Source organism: Hyaena hyaena, unplaced genomic scaffold (genome assembly GCF_003009895.1).
Source record: "Hyaena hyaena isolate Hyena2069 unplaced genomic scaffold, ASM300989v1 scaffold_123, whole genome shotgun sequence".
NCBI classification, from domain to species: domain Eukaryota; kingdom Metazoa; phylum Chordata; class Mammalia; order Carnivora; family Hyaenidae; genus Hyaena; species Hyaena hyaena.
In genome coordinates, this window is record NW_024080756.1 from 372,367 (window position 1) to 395,324 (window position 22,958).

Sequence of the window (22,958 nt, forward strand, 5' to 3'; positions counted from 1 at the left end):
TGCTATATCAGAATGCTGTGTATAGAAAAAGAACTAAGTTGGAAATCCAAGACTCAAGTTCTATCAAATATCCAGTTGAACTTTGGGGAAGAGTTTTGTGCAAGTTTTTTAAATTAGAGGTTTTAATTAGATGACTCCTAAGGCTCCCTTCAGCTCTAATGTTCTATAATTGCATTTGTCATAATAAGAGGCAGAAGGAAAAATGTTTTAGAAGGAAATGTTTTATTTTAATGTTTTTAATGTTTTATTTATTTCTGAGAGAGAGAGAGTGCGACAGAGACAGAGAGAGACAGAGAGAGAGAGAGCGCGTGTGAGCGCGTGAGCAGGCGAGGGTCAGAGAGAGAGGGAGATACAGAATATGAAACAGGCTCCAGGCTCTGGGCTAGCTGTCAGCACAGAGCCAGACGCAGGGCTCGAACCCATGAACTGCGAGATCATGACCTGAGCTGAAGTTGGACGCTTAACTGACTGAGCCACCCAGGCACCCCAGACGGAAATGTTTTAAAATAAAACTCTGAGAAAGAAGAAACAATTTCTATCTGGTATGAAGGTTGAACCATATATGGGGAAATCAAGAAAGATTTCTTGGGGGAGATGACATTTGAATTGAGTTTAGAAGGGTTCTGGGAGTAAAGGCTATTCCCAGGACGAGTGAACAGAGTAAGAAAATAAAACATCAAGCGTGTTCTGAGGAACATGTGATACTATTTGATTAGAGTCTAGCTGTGTTTTGCAAAAATCAAATAGGAACTAGAAGTTAGTGAAAATGGCCAGAAGGGGATAAACGCAAATGGTTCTAGTATATTACAATGTACAATTCTAAGAAACAGATTAAAACTGATTCCAAGGTATTGGTCTAGGAACTTGAATGAAAGTGGTAAAGAGATAGGGAACTGAAACAAAAAGGAGGTTATGTGAGTGGTAGTGATGAGAAATAGATTTTGGGGCCCACATAAAGCCTCAGTGAATAATATGCTAAGACCAGAAATACATTAATAAATGGAATGAGTTATTTGTCTGATATGTCCCACCAATCATAAAAATGAGAGAATATAGGAGGCATGGCAAACCACCATCACTGTTGCTGATAAAATAATTCACAATAGAACCAATGACCTCTATCAATAACATCTACTACCAATAACAGCGAATGATCTGTAAATTATTTACTATGTATCAAGCACAATACTGTATTTAAAGTATTACATTTATAAAATTGAGGTCCAGAGATGTGAGATGAATGCCCCACAAACTTAATAAAGTTGCCTAAATGAAAACCTCACCATCTTAACCACTTGCTATATCAATGAATGTTACAGATTTGATTCTACCAAATTTTTCAAAGTTACGTATCAGAGGACTATGTTGGAAAAAATTTCCCAAACAATCAAGAATGTACGACTTTACAAAAAGTAATCTTCTATAATAATTTATAGCAATATGCATGCTCTCAAACAATATGCTAGGTTAAAATTTTTGTATTTTGAAATAATTACAAAGAACAGATCTCTTAAAAAAAAAAAACTCAGAAAACTCTTCAGCCTTTACTCTCTTCTCCAAATTTCTACAAAATCCACCTATCTAAACGGAAGGTTAAGAATCATTATGAAATGGTGATCCCCTTAATAGTGGTGGAATAAAAACTTCAAACACGGTTTTCTCCATAGAACTAACAAAAACACTGGCAAAAACTGTCAAAAATAAGGGAATGAATTAGTAATTTTAAAATATTCCTACAAAGAAACACCCAGGACCATATAGCTTCACAAGAGAATTCCACCAACTATTTAAAGATTTAACACCAATCCTTCACAACCTCTCCCAAAAACTAGAAGAGGGAACACCTCCAAACTCATTCTGTGTGGCCAGTATTACCCTGACACCAATACCACACAAACACATTACAACATAAGACTACTAGATACTAATAATCCTAATGGAGATAGATACAAAATCTTCAACATAAACTAGCAAACCAAATCCAGTTACATATGCTATATACCATGACCAGATGGGATTTATGCCAGGGATATGAGGGTGTTTCAACAAAGAAAATAGATACGGAAAAATATTTGACAAAAATCCAGCCCTTTAATGATAAGAATACTCAACAAAATAGGAAAAGTAGGAAACTCAATCTTATATATAGCGCATCTCTGAGAAACTTACAGGCTAACGTAGAACAGAAAGTATAGGCCTGCATTGAGTCGTATCATACTTAATAATGAAAGACTGTAAGCTTCCCTACTAATATCAGGAATAAGGGAAAGATGTTTGGTTTTGTCATTTCAATTTTGACACTGTACTGGGAATTCTAGTCAGGGAAATTAAGCAAGAAAAATAAATAATAGGCATTCAAATTGGAAAGGAAGAAGTAAAACTCTCTTTTTGTAGTGACATGATCTACAAAGAAAATTCTAAGGAATCATTAAAAAACTAATACAGGTAATAAACAAGTTTAATGAGGCTGCAGAATATAAAATCAATATACAAAAATCAATATTATTTATATACACTAACAATGAATAATCTAAAAATGATAAAAACAACTAGATCAAAAAAACACAAGAATAAACAAATTTAACAAAAGAAGTATGAGATTTATATACTGCAAACTACAAAATGTTGTTGAAAGAAGCTGAAGACCTAAACAAATGGAAAGAGATCTTATGTATAAGGATTGAAAGACTTAAGACTGTTTAAGACAGCAATACTACGCAATTTGATCTACATATTCAATAAAATTCCTATCAAAATCCAGATGCCTTTTTTGCAGAAAATGAGGAGCTGATCCCAGAACTCATATGGAAATGTAAAAGATCCAGGATAGCCAAAATGATCGTGAAAAAGTGAACAAGGATAGAGGACTCCTGTTTCTCAATTTCAAAACTTAGTACAAAACTAGAGAGCTCAAGACAGTGTGCTAAAGGCATAGGTCAGACATGTAATCAGTGCAGTAAGACAGAATCTAGATATAAAAACCAAAGATTTGTGGACCATTCATTTCCAACAAGAGTGCCAAGACAATCCAATGAGAGAGAATTCTTTTCAACATTTCATGCTGAAGAACTGAATATTCACATACAAAAGAATGAAGTTGAACCTCCCATCCTGTACTATGCACCAAAATTAATTCAAAATGGATCAAAGACCTAGTTGAAAGAACTAAAACCTTAACACGTTAGAAGAAAACAGAGGAAGAAATCTTCATCGCCCTATATTTAGACAATGGTTTCTTAGATATGACAACATAAATGCATAAGTAACCAAAGAAAAAATGAACTGGACTTCATCAAAATTAAAACTGTGTGTTTCAAGGATACTGCCAAGAAAGTAAAAAGACATCCATAGAATGAAAGAAAATATCTATAAAGCATATATCTAGTAAGGGTCTAGTATCCAGAATATAAAAAGAATTCTTATAAATCAATAATAAAAAAACAATCTGAAAAAAAAAAAAAAAAACAATCTAATTTAAAAGTGAGCCAAGGATTTAAAGAAACATTTCTCCGTAGAAGATATACAAATGGCCAGCAAGCACTAGAAAAGATGTTCAATGTGACATTACTCATTAGGGAAATGCAAATAAAACTCACAATGAAATATCCCTTCATATCTACTTGGGACAACTATAATAAAAAAGATAAACAATAGCAAGTGTTGCAGTGATATGAAGAAACTGAAAACCTCATACAATGTTGATAGAAATGTAAAATGTCACTAATATGACATTAAGTATTAGACACTTTCCCCCAAGGAATACTGTTATATAATTCTTTATATGAAAAATAACATATTAGCAAATATACATGAAGTGTATTCTGGGAGTGAGGAAGCTTAATACTTCCCCCTTTTTGCCTCTGCTCCCAGCTCTGTCTTCTACCCAATGCAGCAGCTCTCCTGAGCTAAAGCAGCTGCTGGGGTGCATAGGCAGGCAGGGACTACATGGAGGGAACTATAAACCTCTGCAATGTTCTCTCTGGGTGGACAAGAAACTACGGAGCAGCAAGCATAAAGACTCTAAAAGCTAAGGAAAAGCTTATTAAAAGGTTGGATCCTTTTTACTCTTGAGGCAGGGAGAGAAAGAGAAGACCGGGCAGAGATTTCTACTAAAAACCCTATCAGGAACTGATACACCTTGAATATTGACAGAATATCTGAGATATGAAATATAAATGTTAAACAAATATCCTTGAAAAGGCAGGCAGAACCTGCAACAGAAAATCTAGTAACAGCCCAAAAGTGAAGATACTAAACTATTCTAGCAAAGACTAGGCATTAAGAAACCCAGGAGTTAAAGTGGTATAAAGGTGTCTGTACAGTGGAAGACTGGAAGAATACAGGGAAGGGAAAGTATTCTAAAGGTTTCATCTTATGGAAAGGAAAAGCAGTGAGAGTATCTCAGTGAGAAAAAGGGATAGGATCTTATAATATGTTTACAATCTTCAGGAAAGAGAAGGTCACCATTAACAGAAGTACCAAATTAAAAAGGACAAAAAGGGAAAAACCAGTAACTTAGTCAATAATTTAGCATCCATTTCTAATTTTCAAATCTAGAAGGAAATTAGTTTAATTTGATAAAGACATATGTATCATCCTAAATGATGAAATATTAAAATCATACCAATGAATACCAGAAACCAAACAGAAATGTCTACTAGGACCATTATAGTCCAATAGTGTCTTGCCAATGTAATAACAGCAATGCTATCAAGAAAAAGAAATGGTCGATAAAGAAAATTGGTGAGAAGGTGTTTCTATTTTTGCTTTTTTTTAGTTGATGTAAAAAATATGTAGAAATGGAAATGAAATAAAGAAAAATAACACCTACAAAACTCCTGTAGAAGAAATGGAAATGAAATAAAGAAAAATAACACCTACAAAACACCTAAAATAAAATAAAAAGAAAGGTACAGGGAGGGCTTATTTGAAGACAATTTTAAAATCTACAGAGAACATAAAATCTGAATAATAAGAAAGATGTACTGTGTTCCTCTCTGGGAAGACTTAGTAACATGAGGAGGTGAATCCTACCAAAATTAAAAATACATATTTAATGTATTTCCACTTTCAACTGAGCAAGATGCTATGGGAAGTTGATAAAATTATTTAAAAAGCCATGTAAAAAAAGTTAACCGCCTGGGTGGCTTAGTCGTTTAAGCATCCGACTATTGGTTTCCGCTCAGGTCATGATCTCGTGGCTTCGTGGGTGGATCTCATGGCTTTAATGGATGTAGGCTGGCAGCACAGAGCCTTCTTGGGATTCTTTTTCTCTCCTCCTCTCTCTGCCCCTTCCCTACTTCCACTGTTTCTGTCTCAAAATAAATAAATAAACTTAAAAATAAAAAAGGTAATGACAGAATAAACACGAAAGGCTATATGGTGGTAAGGGGTGAATTTTCCAAAGTTATCAGAAGACTACATAAAATCAAATAAAAATAGGGGCGCTTGGGTGGCTCAGTCAGTTAAGCGTCTGACTTCAGCTCAGGTCATGATCACACGGTTCGTGGGCTCGAGCCCTGAGTCGGGCTCTGTGCTGATGGCTAGCTCAGAGCTTGGAGCCTGCTTCAGATTCTGTATCTCCCTCTCTCTCTGACCTTGCCCTGATCACACACACACTCTCTCTCTCTCTCAGAAATAAATAAAACATTTTTAAAAATCAAATAAAAATAATACCAGCTTAGGAATAAACAAATATACCAGTAAACGTAATAGGGAATCCAAAAATAGGTCCCAGTAGTCAAAATAATTTAATGTAAAGCAGAGGTGGTATTTTTTGCCAGAAGGAAAAGGACAGTTTTTAATCACTATTGCCTGAAAGTCAAATTGTGCCCTTTACCTTTTTTTGTAAATAAAGTTTTATTGGAACACTCTCATGTCCATCATCTGTAAATTGTGGCTACTTTCAAGCTACAGAGATATACAGGTGCAACAGAGACCATCTGGCCTGAAAAGCCAAAAATACTATCTGGCTCTTAAAAAAAAAGTTTACCAAACCTTAGTTTATTTAATAAATTATCTTATTACAATTAGCCAGCAGTTAGAATGGGGAAAAAAGCTGTACATCTCTACTTCACAGTACATAAAAATAAATCTAGATGAATTAAAGATACACGTATAACAAAATCTTTCTTACAAGAAAAGCTAGGTCAGAAAACAATGTATAACCTGCAGAGGTGTGTGTAATAGTGTGTGTGTGTGTATATATATATCTGGCTATATTTCATCTAAAAATAATATTATCAAACACAAACAAAAACAAAAAACAAAGTAGTAAGTGCTGGTGAAGATACAGAGAATTGGAACCCTTATGCACTATTGGTCGGAATGTAAAATGGTGAAGCAGCTATGGAAAACAGTATGGCAGCTCATTAAAAATTTAAAAATAGAATTAACAGTATGATTCAGCAATTCCATTTCTGGGTATATACCCAAAAGAACAGAAAGCAGAGTCCCAAAAAGATATCTGTATACCCATTGTGATGGTAAATTTTCTGTGTCAACTTGGTTGGGCTGTGATGCCCAGATAATTTAGTCAAATATTATTCTGGATGTTTCTGTGGAGGTGTTTTTTTTGGATGAGATTAACACTTAAATTGGTGGACTCTGAGTTAAGTGGAATATCCCACATAATGTGGGTCAGTGTCACCAAATCAGTTGAAGGCCTTAATAAAACACAGACTGAACTCCTTTGAGCAAGTAGGAATTCTGCCAGAAGTTTGCCACTGGACTCAGACTGTAACTTTTCCCTAAGTCTCCAGCTGGCTACCCTATTCCATCAAAGTTTGGGTTCATCAACCTCACCAGTCATGTGAACCAATTCTTTAAAATCAATTTCTTTCTCTCTACCCCCATCCTGTGGGTTCTGTTTCTCTGGAAAACCCTAACATGCCCGTGTTCAGAGCAGTTATCATTCACAACAGCCAAAAGGTGGAGGCAACACTAGTGTCCATGAGTGGGTACACAAAACGTGGTGTATACACACATGCTACAGCATGGAACGCTGAGGACCATATGCTGGGTAATACAAGCAAGTCACACACACACACACACACACACACACACACACACACACAAAATACTTTATGATTTCACTTATATGAGGTACCTTGAGTAATCAAATTCTTAGTTGCTGTTTAATGGGTATGGAGTTTCAGTTTTGCAACATGAAAGTGTTTTAGAAACCATATTTAACACTACTGAAGTATATATAATTAAAAATAGTTAAGACAGTAAATTTTGCGTGTACTTTGCTACGATGAAAAATTTTCTAAAAATTTTAAGGAAAGGTAGTGAAAATAACTCAAAAAAAACTAAGTAACATACATTCAACTGCAGAACAGAGAATATATTCTATCCTGTTAAAGATATTAAATACCTTTACAGTTCAAAATATATTATAAATTACTCAGTGTTTCTTTTTGAAATGAAAAACAAAATTAAAAACAGTAATATTTTACCATCTAGCAAGTCCCCTGCTCTTTTTCTCTGGCCTTTCTGCTACATGTTATTGCAAGGTATCAACTAAAATGGAAAACAACAAAAGAACAGAATTGCAATCTCTCACCCAAACTGCCACCACTCCAGAGGAGGAGGAATTTTAACAAACACCACCATAATTTGCCACACATTTCTGCTGCTCTCATTTCAAAATTCATAAATCAGCATTTCTAAAAGCAAACAGAATCTAAAATTTTGACTCCTTCTTCAGTCCAGAAATTGCCAAGTTACTGAACTCTTACATCATTTAACTGATGAACAACTTCCAAAAACTAGTTAACTAAGAATCATTAATTAACTTTATGAGAGAACAAGCACTGTTTATCAGCTTCACGTTTTTGTTTAAAACTAAAAATAACAGTTATGTTGCTCCTGAGAGGATTCTCTGAATTTATTTATAACTTCTATAAATAAGTTTATTTATAATTTCTATAAAGAACAAAGTAAGTAATTAGGTGATCTTTATGGAATAAATATGGATATTCAGATTACTAAAAAATCTTCAGAAAAAAAAAATCTTCAGAAAATAAAAAGAAAATGCCATAATATGGTCTAAGCCTTACATTTGCACCCTTATTTTCCCCCAACTCTGTGCTCAGGACTTAAAAGGTACCCCTCTGCCTACAAAGCTCTTATCCTCACTCTTTGCCTTCCTTAATTCCACCCACCTGTTGATTCTCCAAGAGCTATAACACTTCATCAGCAAAGCCTTCTCTGTGCTCCCAAACTAGATCAAACTCTCCCTAGAGGATTTAGGCTTTTGTTTTATTTTATATCTCTGCTTCACAGCACCAATGATAGTGGCAATTTTACATTTGTTTGTATACTTAATTACCTTCCACTTTTAAACTACAAGCTCTATAAAAGGTGATGTAGGATATTAAACAACATTTGTATCCCCCATGCATAGCACAGGGCATGGCATGCAAATATCTGTGAGTCAATGAACTTGTTGAATGAATGAACGAATAAATGAATATAATGAACTTTTCTTATGCCAAGTATTCTGGCAGGATAACATTTATGAATCCAATGCTTCTTGAAAAACACAACAAAACGTGTCTAATTTTCACTATACAACCTAAGTACCAACGCCTAAGGACTTCATGCTCACTTTACAAGTCTTTTTAACAGATATCCTCATTAATCACCATCTGTTTACATGTGCTATTCTAAATGACATTTAGGTTACACTTCTGAAACACTTTCTGCCTTCAACCTCATCTCTAGAATACCAGCTAATACAAAGCACCTGGATTTCAGGAACACAGACCTGAAACTCGCACACCAAACTAAACTGTTATGTAAATGACAGAAATGACACATGTTGGTCTATAATGGATCTCTAGACTACTTTTGTACCTATTTTACTTGTACCACTAAAAGTCTGTCACTAGATTATAGTCATTTTGAGCCCATGACAATCAAACTACAGATGAAAAACAACAGTTTTCCCAACAGTCTGGACAAAAGCCAGCCTGTACAGAATATCGCCAGTTAGAGGGTTTCTAGGTTTCTATCAACTTATTTAGTCGAGGTGGACTTTATGTGGCAATTATATCCTGAAAATTCTGTAACTTAATTTTATAAATAAATTATACTTTCTAAGTCTCACCTAGGCCTGATTTCTGGCTTTTCCACATTTCATTTGTGTGCCCCTAAGCAAGCAACTGAAAATCCCTCAGCTTCAGCTTCCTCATATGTAAAATTAGATGATACCTACATCGTATGGTGGTTCTGAGGCTTCAAAAGATGAAGTGGGCCTGACTTAAGCATTCTCAGTGCCCCTTCCTTTTTACACTCTCTGCTATACAGGAATTTTATTATTTTCTGCAAAGAAAAATATTTTAGTAAAAATGATGTCTTTCATGTATCTTAATAAGCCTAGATTTTCAGGTTCTGCTTAAATTTATTACTAATATAATGTCTCGGATAATACAGAGATTTATATCTACTATGAAAGAAATGAAAGGTGCAGATTAATCAAAAACACTGCATAAAAGCTACACTTAATGGAATACCCTAACCGTATGAACTAACCAGCTGTAAGGGAGTCAGCAGCAGATAGCTGTATTACCCTTTAGACTGTATAATTAGGAAAACAGCAGAGCCTATCTTCCTTTGGTCAATGCATGAATGAAGATTCAAACATACAAAACAGAGAAATGGGAAAAGTAAGGAATGGCAAAACTAAGAAAATGGGCAAAAACTAAGACTCCTAAATTTTTATATTTACTTATACACCTTACTCCTAAAATTTTAATCAAATTCAAATAAGCACCCAGCTGAAAAGGGGGAAAACCAACAGGAAAGTCAGCTCTTCCTGTCTGAGGAGAAACTGCCAACTTGCTGGCACAGGAAAGATCAGGCAGCAAGCTCTTTCCTAACAGAGTCCCCACCTGGCAGCCAGGTTTCGTAAAGCAAATTTCAAGAATTCTCTAGCTTCCCACTTTCAATCTAATTATAGAACTTTATAAAACCATTTTCTCTCTCACACACACATACTCTTTCTCTTCCCTACCCCTCACATTCTCTCTAAATCCTTCTGTGTTGTGATACCACAAGAAAAGTTATGAATACATCTGACAATTTTTCCCAGAACATAACGTATACACAGAAAGGAACACCTCCTGCTCTGTACATCTGCATCATTATTCTAACAATAATAAGCTCCACAATAAATGATGATTATATAACATACTTTCCCTACCAGAGCGTCAAGTATTCACAGCATAGAAACTACAGTAAAGTATACAAGCCTATCCAAGTAAGTGCTAAAAGGTATGTATCTCAAATAGTTTTGAAACTCCTCTTTTGGGAATGTCTTTAGACTGTGTGGTATATTTTATTTAACTGAATTCCACAAGTAAGATAATTTGCTAGGGCCTGGGAATGCATTACGGTACGTTACTATAGAGCTCATAGTACAACAGAATAGCCCCAAATCAACTACTAATGACAGATGGAATGATTTAATGAATGAACAAATATTCACAAATGCTGACTACATACCAGGCACTTTTCTACACCCTGGATACACAGCATGAACAAAACAATTACCCTGCCTTCATAAAAAAGATAAACCACTTAAAAAGTATAAATTTCGTTTTCAGAAGTGATTAAAAGCCATACAGTGCCAGAAAGGACTTCAGTCAAAGCAGTGCCATAAAGGAAAGGACTATGTTTGCTGAAAAAATGATAAATTTGCTCTGAAGTCAGGGGTTTAACATGTTTTAAAAAATAAGAGTGTCACTGATAGAATTATATAAGCCTATAATACGGCTTTTTTGAAAAAAAACTTTAACCAAATATATACATTCATTCAGTCCTGCCCCTTTCATTTTATGAATGAGTACACAAAGGCCCAGCAAGGCTGAGTCACCTCCTGTGGATGCACAGTTAGTCAGCGTTCTAGAGCCCTGGAGGCCATGCCTTCTAGTTCAGTGCTCCTTCTGGAAACACAGCTTTATTTTTTAAGGAAAAGTGCTATAGCCTTTAGGTTTCAAATCTTTTCCAACCTTCCGAGCTCAATGAGGCTTACATGTAAGTCACAAATTGTCAGACTAGGAAACTGAAACAGAAAGAGGTCAAAATAATTTTCTACTAAGAGAATAAAGCAGAATTGTGATCTTGATCACACTGCTATTTCAACCCTTCCAGTGCTCCTAGCTCTTTTCTACTGTTATACATTTAAATCCAAGGAAAACTACTAGCTATTTCAAGTTTGGGATTATTTAACTTATTATAAAGTCTATTTTTCAGCTTTAAAATTATATGATCTTTGGTGCTTTTAAATACGCTATTAATACCTTAAATTAAGATATTATAAAGCGTTCACAGTGTATGAAAGACTGCTAAATCCTACCACACAGATTTTTTTTAAATCCAATCTTGCCTTCAAAGTTAATACTAGCATTTTGAGGGTACCAGTTATCCAGAATGTTAGCTAGATCAAGAACTGTCTAACTTGGGCAAAGCACCTGGATCTGTCTAGACATAGAAAGAGAAGCAACTTTCAGACTATCAAGTCCCAGGAGGAGACGAGTCAAACCACCTGACCCAGTCCCACTTGTCCCCTCCCAACCTCCCCTTTCAAGCTTGGTCCTAAAGTGGGCTGCTGCTTAAAAGCCATTTCTCTTCTTTTCTTTTGTTTTTTAGTTTTAGTAATTCTTTTTTTTGTTTGTTTTGTTTTTCTCTCTTTTTTTTAAATAGTTTATTGTCAAGTTGGTTTCCATATAACACCCAGTGCTCATCCCCACAAGTGCCCTCCTCCATGCCCATCACCCCCTTCCCGTCTCCCCCATGCCCATCAGTCCTCAGCTTGTTCTCAACATTCAAGAGTCCCTCATGGTTAAAAACCATTTCTGAGGGGGGCCTTGCTGGCTCAATCAGCAGAGCATACAACTCCTGACCTCAAGGTTGTGAGTTCAAACCCCACGTAGAATGCAGGGCTTACTTAAAAACAATTTTTTTTTAATTTTTGAAATCTACTCAGAAAACTTCAGGACTACTCTGTTACTGTCTTTAATATGTACCACCATTTATTATACTGTGGACAATCTGTGACTTATAATTCATTGTCTTTAGCTACTGCTGAGTAACACGTTAGGAAGTAGCTTTATGAAAACTACTATATTTTTACTTTGGGAAGTATAAAAAATATTGCCCTACTCTTACTCTCATGAAGCCTCATGAGAAATTTCTTTCCTATGTAATGCCCAAAAAAGTTTAGCTTTCCCTAATTACTTAATAGGTTTTCATTTTATGAATAATGGGGGAAAATTACATTACATTACATTACAAATGTAATGTCATCACATTTCTTTTCCCTTGCTTTGGATACAAGGACACTCAGGGTCAAATGTGCAGGTCAACCTTAATAAATTTGAGTATCTCATTCATAGCTTATAAAACCTCATGCTGAGCTTCTAGTTTTTATTTTCAGTGATTCGGATTTTAAATTCTTTTCTATTTTGTGATTATAAATTCTTGTAAATCACCTCAGATTTTTTTAATGATGCATGTGGCTCTGACTTCAAATTCTTTTTTGTTTTCTGATTATATATTTGTGTAAATTGCCTCAGATTCTTCATAATTCAAGATTATGCATAAATAAATAAGCTACAGTATTTTTAAACCCACTGTATAAGATCTGTGCTTGAAAAAGACTTGTGGAATTAAAAAAAACCCAGAAAGCAGAAAAGCATGGCTGATTAGATCATCTGGTCTTATTCCAACAGGAATTTTTCTCGTTTTATTTCTATTGTACATATTTTGAATCCATGATCTAAAAATAGCCTATTTGCCATTATGTTAATGAAATCAATAAAAAGAAACCTTATTTAAATCAGAAATACTTTTCATTCTTTGAGTATCTTAGGATTTTACTTGCTTTCAATTAGATAATTTGTTTTCCTCTTTAATACAGTTACATGATTGATGGTTCTTTAAAGAAAATATTTAAAAAAAAACTGTGGAAGTAACTATGAGTAAGGACTGTGACATACTGAAAATGGCTACAAGGGGAAGTTATGACATAATCTCCCTGAGTTTGAATGGAAATCTTGCTAGATTAGAGTCCATGTCTATGATACTAGATTTCCAATTCCTATTCCCAACTACTTCTTTGTGATAGTAGGTAATTCACTTTCTGGAATACCATTCACTCAACAAATACTCACCAAGTATTTGCTATATGTAAAGCACTTATGAGTTTTAAAGTACTCTACAGAAAAAAAAAGAGTTTCTTTACCCAGGAAAGTGTGATATAAGGAAAGCCTGCTACCTATTTTGTTGTACAGCACTAAACAAAGACTCGGCGTTTAAAACAAATAGGTCGATTCTCTTTATGTGTGGTAGCTATGTCTTATAAAGTCACTGCAAACACTGAATTAGCAAATACTGAACCACTGTTTCTGGGGGAACTACAGGGCTGGGTTACTGTGAGCCTCTGGTCAACACGTTCTTCAACTGATCAATACATAGCCTTGTTTTGTGTGTGTTTCTGTTTATAGATGGTACCTCAGCACTATTCCCAGGAGCCATTTTAAAACAAAATCACCAACAAAAAGCACAGAAGAATGAAAAACGCAAACTGGGAAAAGAACAGAAACAGGAAGGTATGGCATTGCTGGAAATGTGCATGCCAGGCAAACCAAATTTTCTCAGCCTGCACGTGTCCATGAGTGCACTGCTGAGTACTGACTCCGCGGTCACAGATAAATTTTAGAAAGCAAGCAAATCCACAAATAACAGAATTTGCAAATAATGAGGATCAACTGTATATGAACCAAATATTTCAGTGTGGTGTCTGCTTTGATGATCACCAAAAGATAAAGATCTGGAAAGATCGACTAATAAATAATCTTCAGTGACCATGCCAATTTAAAGAGTTTTAGACTACACTACTTCAAGAAGATGTCTGAGGCCTTCACAAGTTGGTATCATTAAAAACATGACTTCCTACCTGGTATATTCTAAAAGGGATATAACGAAATCCATTTTCTTCTGCAGGATATTCCATGAGTTTCCGGTTGATGGCCCAAAATTGATCAAATCTATCTGTAATGATAAATTATTTATTATTAAAAATAAACATTATAATTTAAAGCCTCACATAAAGAAATGAAAGTTATTAAACATCCTCTTAGAGGTTTCTGAAAAAGCTTCATTTACATATTTATCTTTCCATAACTAAACATAAAACAAAGTATAAAATTAATTTTTTCTAAATAATTGCTTCCCCCTCCTAGATTTTTGCATGGACATTTTATTTCCTAAAAGAAACCCCAAACAAGTTATGACTACTTGTGTTATCAAGGCAAAAAAACATCAGACAGGGATGAATGTCTAGATTCACTTGGTCTATTCCTACTGTCTAAACTATTAAAGAACAACATCAAGTGATTTAAATTTTAACCATAACTTATTTAAAGAAACAAAGTCAAAACACCAAACGCAATAAACATTAAACAGCAAAAAAGACAAAAATACAGGAAAGGGTTTGAAAGAAATGTGGAACTGGCACTTAAGAAATGACTATCAATTATAGCTTAATCTCAGAGTGATTAAATAATTCCTTTTTAAAATTTTCAGGCTCAGTTAAAAATAACCCACTTTACTGAGATATGATTCACATTCCATAAAATTCACCATTTTAAAGTGTACAACTCAGTGGTTTTTAGTATATTCAGAGTTGAACAAACACTGTCAATATCTAATTTCAGAACATTTTCAACCTTCCAAAAAGAAACCCATACCCATTAATAGTTACCCCTTTTTCCTCTCCTCCTATCCCCTAGAAATCATTAATCTTTATTCTACACATTTCATATAAATGGAATCATACAATATGTTGACTTTTGTATCTGTTTTTTTCCTTGTTTCCAAGGTTCACTTATGCTGTAGCATAAATGAAATTTCATTAATTTTTATGGCCAAATAGTACTTCATTGTATGGAGATATTATTTTTGTTTTGTTTTGTTTACCCATTCATCAGTTCATGGTCATTTGTGTTGTTGTTGTTGGCTACTATGAATAATGCTAATATGCTATCAACATTCATGTACAAGCTTTTGTGTTGAATGCGTACCTTCAATTTGCTTGGAAAACAGTTCTATGATAACTGTTTAACTGCCATATGGTAACGATTTTTTCAGAAACTGCCTATCTGTTTTCCAAAGACGATGCATCACTTTACAGGCCCCCCAGCAATATATGAGGGTTCCAATTTGTCCACATCCATGTCTACACTTGGTATTGCCCAGCTTTTTTATTAGAGCCACACTGGTGAGTCTGAAGTGGGATCTCCTTACATGTCGTCTTGCATTCTCTAACGACAAGTTATGTTGAGCATCTTTTGCTTACTGGCCATTTACATATTTATTTTGGAGAAATGTCTATCGAATCCTTTGTCCCCTAAGTGGATTATCTTTTCATTGTTGAGTTGTAAGACTTTTTTTTTAATGTATTCTGAATACAAGCTCCTTACTGATAAATCTACACAAATATTTTTCCCCATTCTATGTGGGAATAGAATGTTTTTAAAGTAACTCTTATTGACTTACCCAAGAATCCTACCTTAAAATTACTTTTAATACTCAGAATCAGATCTTTGTAAAACATATGAATGGCACTAGAATTTCAGATCAAAAGCACATTCTCTACTACTAGCCTCATCTCAATCCAATTTACTGCCAACCTGTCAATACTGTTTAGGCCATCATACTTCTGTAAGAGAATAAAGTTTAATTGTTTCTCGTATCCCTGTCCTAGAGGACTGGGACAATATCTAGGCCACCTCTACTCTCATCCTCAATTCCAATCTGGGAGTTCACACTGTATCAGAACGGGTATGATAGGTAACTCAGAATCCAGTTAGTCCAGCATAATTTCACAGATGACAACAAAAGCGCAGATTGTTATGAGTTTCATGAAGAACCAAGAGCAACGTTCAGTCTTCTGATTCAAAGCCCACAACCGTTTCAACAGTTGCAACCACAAAACTGCATTTTAATGCTAAGAGTAGCTCCTTTAACCACAGTCCTTTCATATATGAATGAATTATTCTTTCAATGCTTTTTAAAAAGAATCTATCATCAAGTATCCAGCAAGAATGTTATAGCTAAATAAAATGACTCTTCATGCAAACCTGAAATTTTATGTACTGCCTCATCATCAAGTCTCTAGCACTTATGAAAGTGCAGGCATAACATATGCTATTGAGTCAAAGAATGAACCAGGAGAACACTATACACATAGCCTTTTATTGAAAACATTTTGGGTTCCAATCCTAGGTATGTAACCAAATAGCTAGGCGACTAGAAACAAATCAATTGAAAACTAATTCACTTACAGATGAAATAAAGAGGTTCAATTAAATAGTTTCTGATACATCTTCCAAAAACAAAATCTTATAATTATTTAAGATGTCTTCTTTTATTGAAAGAGTTTGCTGAAACTCACAAGCAAAACTTTATTATAAGAGAAAACTGAACTGTTTCCAACAGTGTTTTTGAAAGCAGTGGTTCTTAACCAGGAGAGGTTTTTGCTGGAGAAAATTTTGGTCATCACAACCATTTATGTGTGATACTAGCATCTACTGAGTAGAGGACAGGGATGCTGTTAAACATACCACGATGCCCAGGACAGCCCCCCACAACCGACAATTATCTGACCCAAAATGTCAGTAGAGCTAAAGGAAAGAAAGCAAACACAAGCAGTAAAAAGTACAGACAGATAATTTAGTAAAAAGGTTTTACATACCTATAGGGAAAAAAGATAAACTGGAAAAAAGGAACATTATAGTGCCCATTGTCAATTTAATGACTCTGCTTCAAACTCACCCTTCGATAGGTGTCCTGCCATAATGGACACAACTGAAGTCTTTCTACTCTGGCAACCACATGAAGCTTTCTCAGTAGAGTGCTAAAAGGTCACTGCCAGAGAAAGAGGTTCCTGCTTGCACAGGCACACTGAAGGCCTCCAGACCCCGTGAGCCCTGGATTTCCTCTGGAGGCCCACATGGGTAGTCATCCTGCAGCTTCCCACAGAGCTGCCACTGCATCTGCATGCCCAGCCCACTCGCTGCTAGTGGACTGTGCCCCTGGCTGCCCAGTGACTGCAGACTAGCTCCAGTCTGGGCAAAATAGTGAATTTCTCTCCTAGTCCAGTGGACTGATCTACATGCTCTCCAACAAGTTCTAAATCCAGCCTTGGGGAAGAGGCTCCATGTAAGTGTGACTTTCCTCCCTTAGCCCATATGCAATTTTCTTATATCTTATAGTCACTCTTTTATCAGAGCTTAATAATTCTTCATATGAAACTTACCCTGTTTAACCCTCTGTGTGGTTTCTATCTCCTGACTGGACCCAGTCTGATACAACTATGTTTAAAAGGAATAAAGACAGGGGCGCCTGGGTGGCTTAGTCGGTTAAGCGTCCGACTTTCGCTTAGGTCATGATCTCGCGGTTCGTGGGTTCCAGCCCTGCATCGGGCTCTGTGCTGACTGCCAGCTCAGAGCCTAGGGCCTATTTCGGAGTCTGTGTCTCCCTCTCTCTCTGACCCTCCCCTGCTCATGCTGTCACTCTCTCTCTCTCTCTCCTAGAAATAAATAAAAATATTAAAAAAATTAAAAAATAAAATAAAATAAAAGGAATAAAGACATAATGAAAGATCTGTATTAATAGTAGCTTTTAATCTTCTTATAAAACTGTTACGTTCTTACATAAAACAGGTATTTCCTCAACAATACTAAAAACATTCCAACCAAGAATAATCTTTTATAAGCCAAAGTTATTAACAAGAAAGACACAAATAGAAGGAATTAAAAGAAAATCAGTACTGAGATTGAGTATATAACCAATCATCTTTCGCATTGAATTTTGTAATATCAGTATCTCTTCTAGCCCCTAAGAAATAATTACAATAAAACTGGAGTTAGGATGCGTTACTAACTTCCTACATAATAATGAATCAAGAACATACTGACCTGTTACGAAGCAATACTTTGAATATAACTATGCTATTAGTGTTTATAATTAAGTCATAAAAGTTATTTATCAGTCATGAAAACAGTACCTACGAGTAAAAGAAGCATAATGGTCTTTATTCGTTTTTTGAATGGTCGTCATAGGTAAATATACATCAATTTCAAGAACTTTCTAATTAACTTAGTTCTGATTGTAAAACAAAACCAACAATTGCATAGGAGAAAATTAAAACTAGCAGTCCCTTAGCCTATGCAAAGAATGCAAAGAGGGAAGATGACATCCTTCTTGCCAGAGCTATTAACAATATGGTAAGTCAGTTTCTGTTTTTTAAACTTAGCTTATTCATTTAGGAAGGCTACAAAATTAAGAATCACACAATTGAAGGACTGTCTTATAGAACGTGAATCTATTTTTTAAATAAAAATATTAAAAATGGAATTCCTCAAGATCCTGCTGGCCACCAACCTTTCTTTCTTTTTACTGAATTAAGCTTTTACATTGGTCTTAAAATTTTTTAAAAGTTCAAGAAAAAGTTTATTATTTTTTTAATGTTTATTTCTTTTTGAGAGACAGAGCATGAATGGGAAAGGGACAGAGAGAGAGGGAGACACAGAATCCAAAGCAGGCTCCAGGCTCTGAGCTGTCAGCAGAGAGCCTGATGCGGGACTCAAACTCATGAACCGTGAGATCATCATGAATTCAGATACTTAACCGACTAAGCCACCTATGTGCCTCAGGAAAAAAACACTCTTTAAATCAAGTATCTCCCTAAGAAACTTAAGAAATAAAGTTTTGTATTCTTTGTTCCTCACATGGGAAAAACTATAAGAAAAAGTGGCAGTTTTAAAGGATGTATCTGTTCTTCCACTTCATTATTAGAGTTAAGAACTCAAGGCAAAATAAGTTTGAACATTCTAATGTCACAAATAATGTGTGTGTCTTAACCTGCCCCCGCACCCCCCCCCCCCCAGACATGGAGGGCATCTAAGGGACTGCTATTCCGCAATATAGTATTGCTGGCAGGGACCCTCACACTATTGGCAAGGAGTGAAATGGCCTCCACATGCACACACAATCCACTTCCTAGTCTTTTAACATCTGTGATGTCAGAAACAGAGTTACAGCATCCCAAATAAGTGTCAGATCATGACATCACACAAAACACAGACTTTCAGCTTTTCTTTAAAGAGAAAAATCGAATAGTTGAAAATCATAGCTTCACAAAATGGTGCACTTATCAACACCATAATTCAAATCAGTACTACAAACGGCCTTGTACTACATGTAGTGTTTTGACCAGAGGCTTTGAAAATATGTAACAGAAAGTATATCCAAGTATAAACCTATTTGAATTAATTTCTTCATATGTAATATGTAAACATATCTGTAAAGCAAAACAAGAGTGGAAAAATTAATAATTATTTGGTAGGCTGCCAAACACATATGCATTAAATAGGTGACCAGTATCTTCAAACTCATTTGTCTTCTAAGTCAAGTCAAGAGAAACCTGAGTTAACAGGCTGTTTGGCTGAGCCATGGCAGGAAGTATTCTCTCCACGGTGACACATCCACTGGTGCTTGGCTGCTGCTCAACGTAATTTCTGTGAGCCCTTCTCTTTGAGGTTTAAAGGTCCTGATCTAGATCTGGTGAGGAGGCCCTAACCAAAGCAAAGGAGACTTGGAAGGCCTTCACAGTGCCTGAGAATCCATCATGAAGCAGAAAACAGGACCAGAGGGCTGGTCCTGCTTTAAGGCCGAGAGGAGTGCTGGTCCTGGAGACGGTTAATCCCTAACCCTGCACCAAAACACGCATCTTGGCAGGAGGATTGTACCCTAGGGAATTTGATGTTTACGTGAATCAGAAGAGTAATAAAACCTGGATCTCAGGCAGATCTAAACCTGGACTATCAATTGTCTCAGAATAAACTGTGAGGAGACATTGACTCCTCTGCTCTACAAAAGAAGTGCTACAGTCTGGACAACTGACAACACAGAGGGTAATCAATACATGTATATTCAGAGCGTAATTTATTCTCTTTGTATTCACTGCCACAAGTTTTCATAAGCACTGTCATCTCTCACTGAACCACTGTGACAGCCTAAATGGCCTCTGTCCTTCCACTTGTATTCCACTACATAGCATTCAGAGTGGTCTTTTAAAACATAAATCACATCATTAATGAACAATTTTCCAAACATGTTTCAAATAGGCCACAAGGAATAATGCTTTATGACAAACTTTAACAATATAGTTTGTGAAGTACTAGAATCATTACTTAAAAATCCATTGAACCTCCTTAATGCCTACAACAGGGACAGACTGCTCCCTGCCCAAACACCATGCGAGCGACTATAACATCTTTCCCTCTCACCCCCTGGGAACACAGCTACTCCTGAAGTCTTCTGAGATCTCACTGCCCGCCAATCTGTTTACTTACTCAGCTCCAAGTCATGTGATTTTTCTTTTTTGTCCCTAGAAAATACCAAGCTTGTACCCATCTCATAGCATGGAATCCTTACTTTCTTAATCTTTACAAATGAGCAGCTGCTTTCTCATCATTCAAGTCACAAAAGAAGTACGACCACCAAAGATCCCCTCAATTAGAACTAAAGTATTGTTCTATTTTCTACCTAAACACTTTGTGCTATTTAAAATTACCCAATTCACACATCTATCATTTCTTGTCTCTCTCCCTCAAATAAAATATAGGTTCCAGGAGGGCAAGGCCTTTTGTCTTCAGCTCTAGAAAGTTCCTGGCACAAGGTAAATGCTCAATCAATGTTAAAGTAACCAAATAACTACATGACTAACGTAATTAATGTAGCACAGCATGGTGGGAAAAGCAGACACTTGAGCCACACTTGCATGGGTTTCCTCCCTAGCTTTGCCATTTAATAGCTGCAGGAGTTTGAACAAGATACTTTTAAACTTTGTTTTCCAATTTCATGTGACTGGAACTGCCTGTAAATGAAGACATTAACGATACATGTTCATAAAGTCATTGGAAGACATAAATTAGTTAATGCAAAATACAACAACATCTTGAACAAAGTACAATATAAGTGATCTCTTAGGCTGTTTCAGAAGCAACAAGAGAAGACACTGAGCTTCCAAATTCAGCAACAAGGTGAGGGAAGTGTCAAACCCAGTTTGGGAAAATGGTTCTGCCAAAACCCCATCATCACAAGACTGTCAGGGTGTTCAGTCTGGCTCAGGGCCAGGAAGTTTGCACTGCTCATATCCAATATCCATATCTATGTAAATGCTGCCTCTTGGAGTTATGCAACTGAGTGGCCCTTGCTAACCAGGTGGGGAGGTAAAGAGACATAATACAATCCAGCAACACTTTACAATACCAAATTCCCTTCATGTCCCCTTTTGCTTCCTCCAACCATTGCAGCTACTATATCAGCTGTATCTTCTTACTCTATGGAACAATTTAGTCACCATTCACCTTACATCAATTTCAACTGCATTAATCTCCAGCCAATATTATAAAATGGTGGTGGGGGCAGGAATGGTGGTCCAAGAACATCTAGGTCAATATCTGAGTTCTCAAGTCTTAGCAGGCCAGTCTGAGTTCTACCTCTACTATCTGTAAGATCTAACAATTCCTTCTCAATCCCTCCTCCTAACATGTCTTAAAATATTATGAAAGGGGGATAAGCATGGTGGCGGGGGGGGGGGGGTGGATTGAGGTTTCTTGTTAATCTGGGAAGCTGAGAGGCTCAGAATTGTTATACTTTACAGCACAGATCTATAAACAGATACAGAAAAAACTAGTTATTTTAAAAATGGTTTAAAAAATATTGCTGGAAACTTAAAGAAAACTAATCTCACTAGAAATTGGAAAAAGCAGACTGTAAATTTTAATTTCAACATCACAGTAAACTATAACTACAGGTTATAACATCTCTAATGTATTCCAACAGTCAATCCCAGTAATTGTCTTTACTTTTAAGTAGATAGACTTCAATAACTGTATTCTGGGCAATTAAGAAAAGTTTATTTCATATTTATTTTGAAATATGGGCAATTACATGAAAGTGACTGAAAATTCAAAAATTTCATAGTGCTAAAAAAACCCAACTTATTCTATGTGCTCATGTTAAAAATAAAAAAAAGAATGATCTTCAATTATAATTAAGTCTTCATTTAATCTAAAAGACAATCTTTAAAGTAGCTTGTTTGCCAAATAGAGATTTACAGAGCTGCAGCACAGTGGTAAGCCAAGACTAATTAACTAAATGTATCCCTGTGTAAATCACCTATAGATTTATAACCAATAATCTGATTTATTACCTTTCAAAGCTACTGTAAATTGAGAAAATTTTTTTCCTCTTGGGCTAAATTACAACTTATCACTTTCCTAAAGTAGAAGTCCAGAAACAAATTCAGCAAGCTCATTTTCACTTCAGAGAACACACTAAAATCCCAAGACAAAATCAAAAATCTATTTTAATTTTTGAAAGGCTGACAGAGAAAAACATACTCCATTATGTTCACTGTATTTTTGCAATGTTTACTATGCAGGATATTCTTTCTATTCTAATGCAAATCCTTTGTGCCTTTAGGAGAAAAATTCCATTAATACTCACTGACAACGACTGAAAACGGAAGTTTTAAAAATGGGGGAGCAGTGGGGGGTGCCAGTGGTCAGGGACACCACATGCAATGCAACCTTCCTCAGCTTCAGCTGCTCACTTCGATCACCTGAGTTTGCAAAAATTCAAATGTCAGGGACCCACTCCAGACCACTTATTTCAGATGCCCTGGCAACTGTAATTTTAGGAAACTTCCAGATGCTTCTAATATGAAGCCTGAGTTAATAACCCCTAGATGTAATGGAAAATACAATCATTTTAGAATCAAAGGTCTAGGTTCAAATCTTTGCCCCATCTCTTACGAATTCTGTGAGCTCATTTCCTTGTTTTCAAAGTTGATAATGTTTACCTAATACATGTGA

At 35.7% G+C, this 22,958-nt stretch overlaps 1 protein-coding gene across 2 annotated transcripts in view; it reads right to left on the reverse strand.

Moving 5' to 3' along the window:
• Positions 1 to 22,958, reverse strand: part of ATG5 (autophagy related 5) — a 133,674-nt gene that overhangs the window by 40,935 nt on the left and 69,781 nt on the right. For both annotated transcript variants that reach the window (XM_039237442.1, XM_039237443.1), the window contains one exon: positions 13,967 to 14,061. In XM_039237442.1, the coding sequence (XP_039093373.1) occupies positions 13,967 to 14,061 (95 nt within the window). The remainder of the gene's footprint in view (positions 1 to 13,966; positions 14,062 to 22,958) is intronic.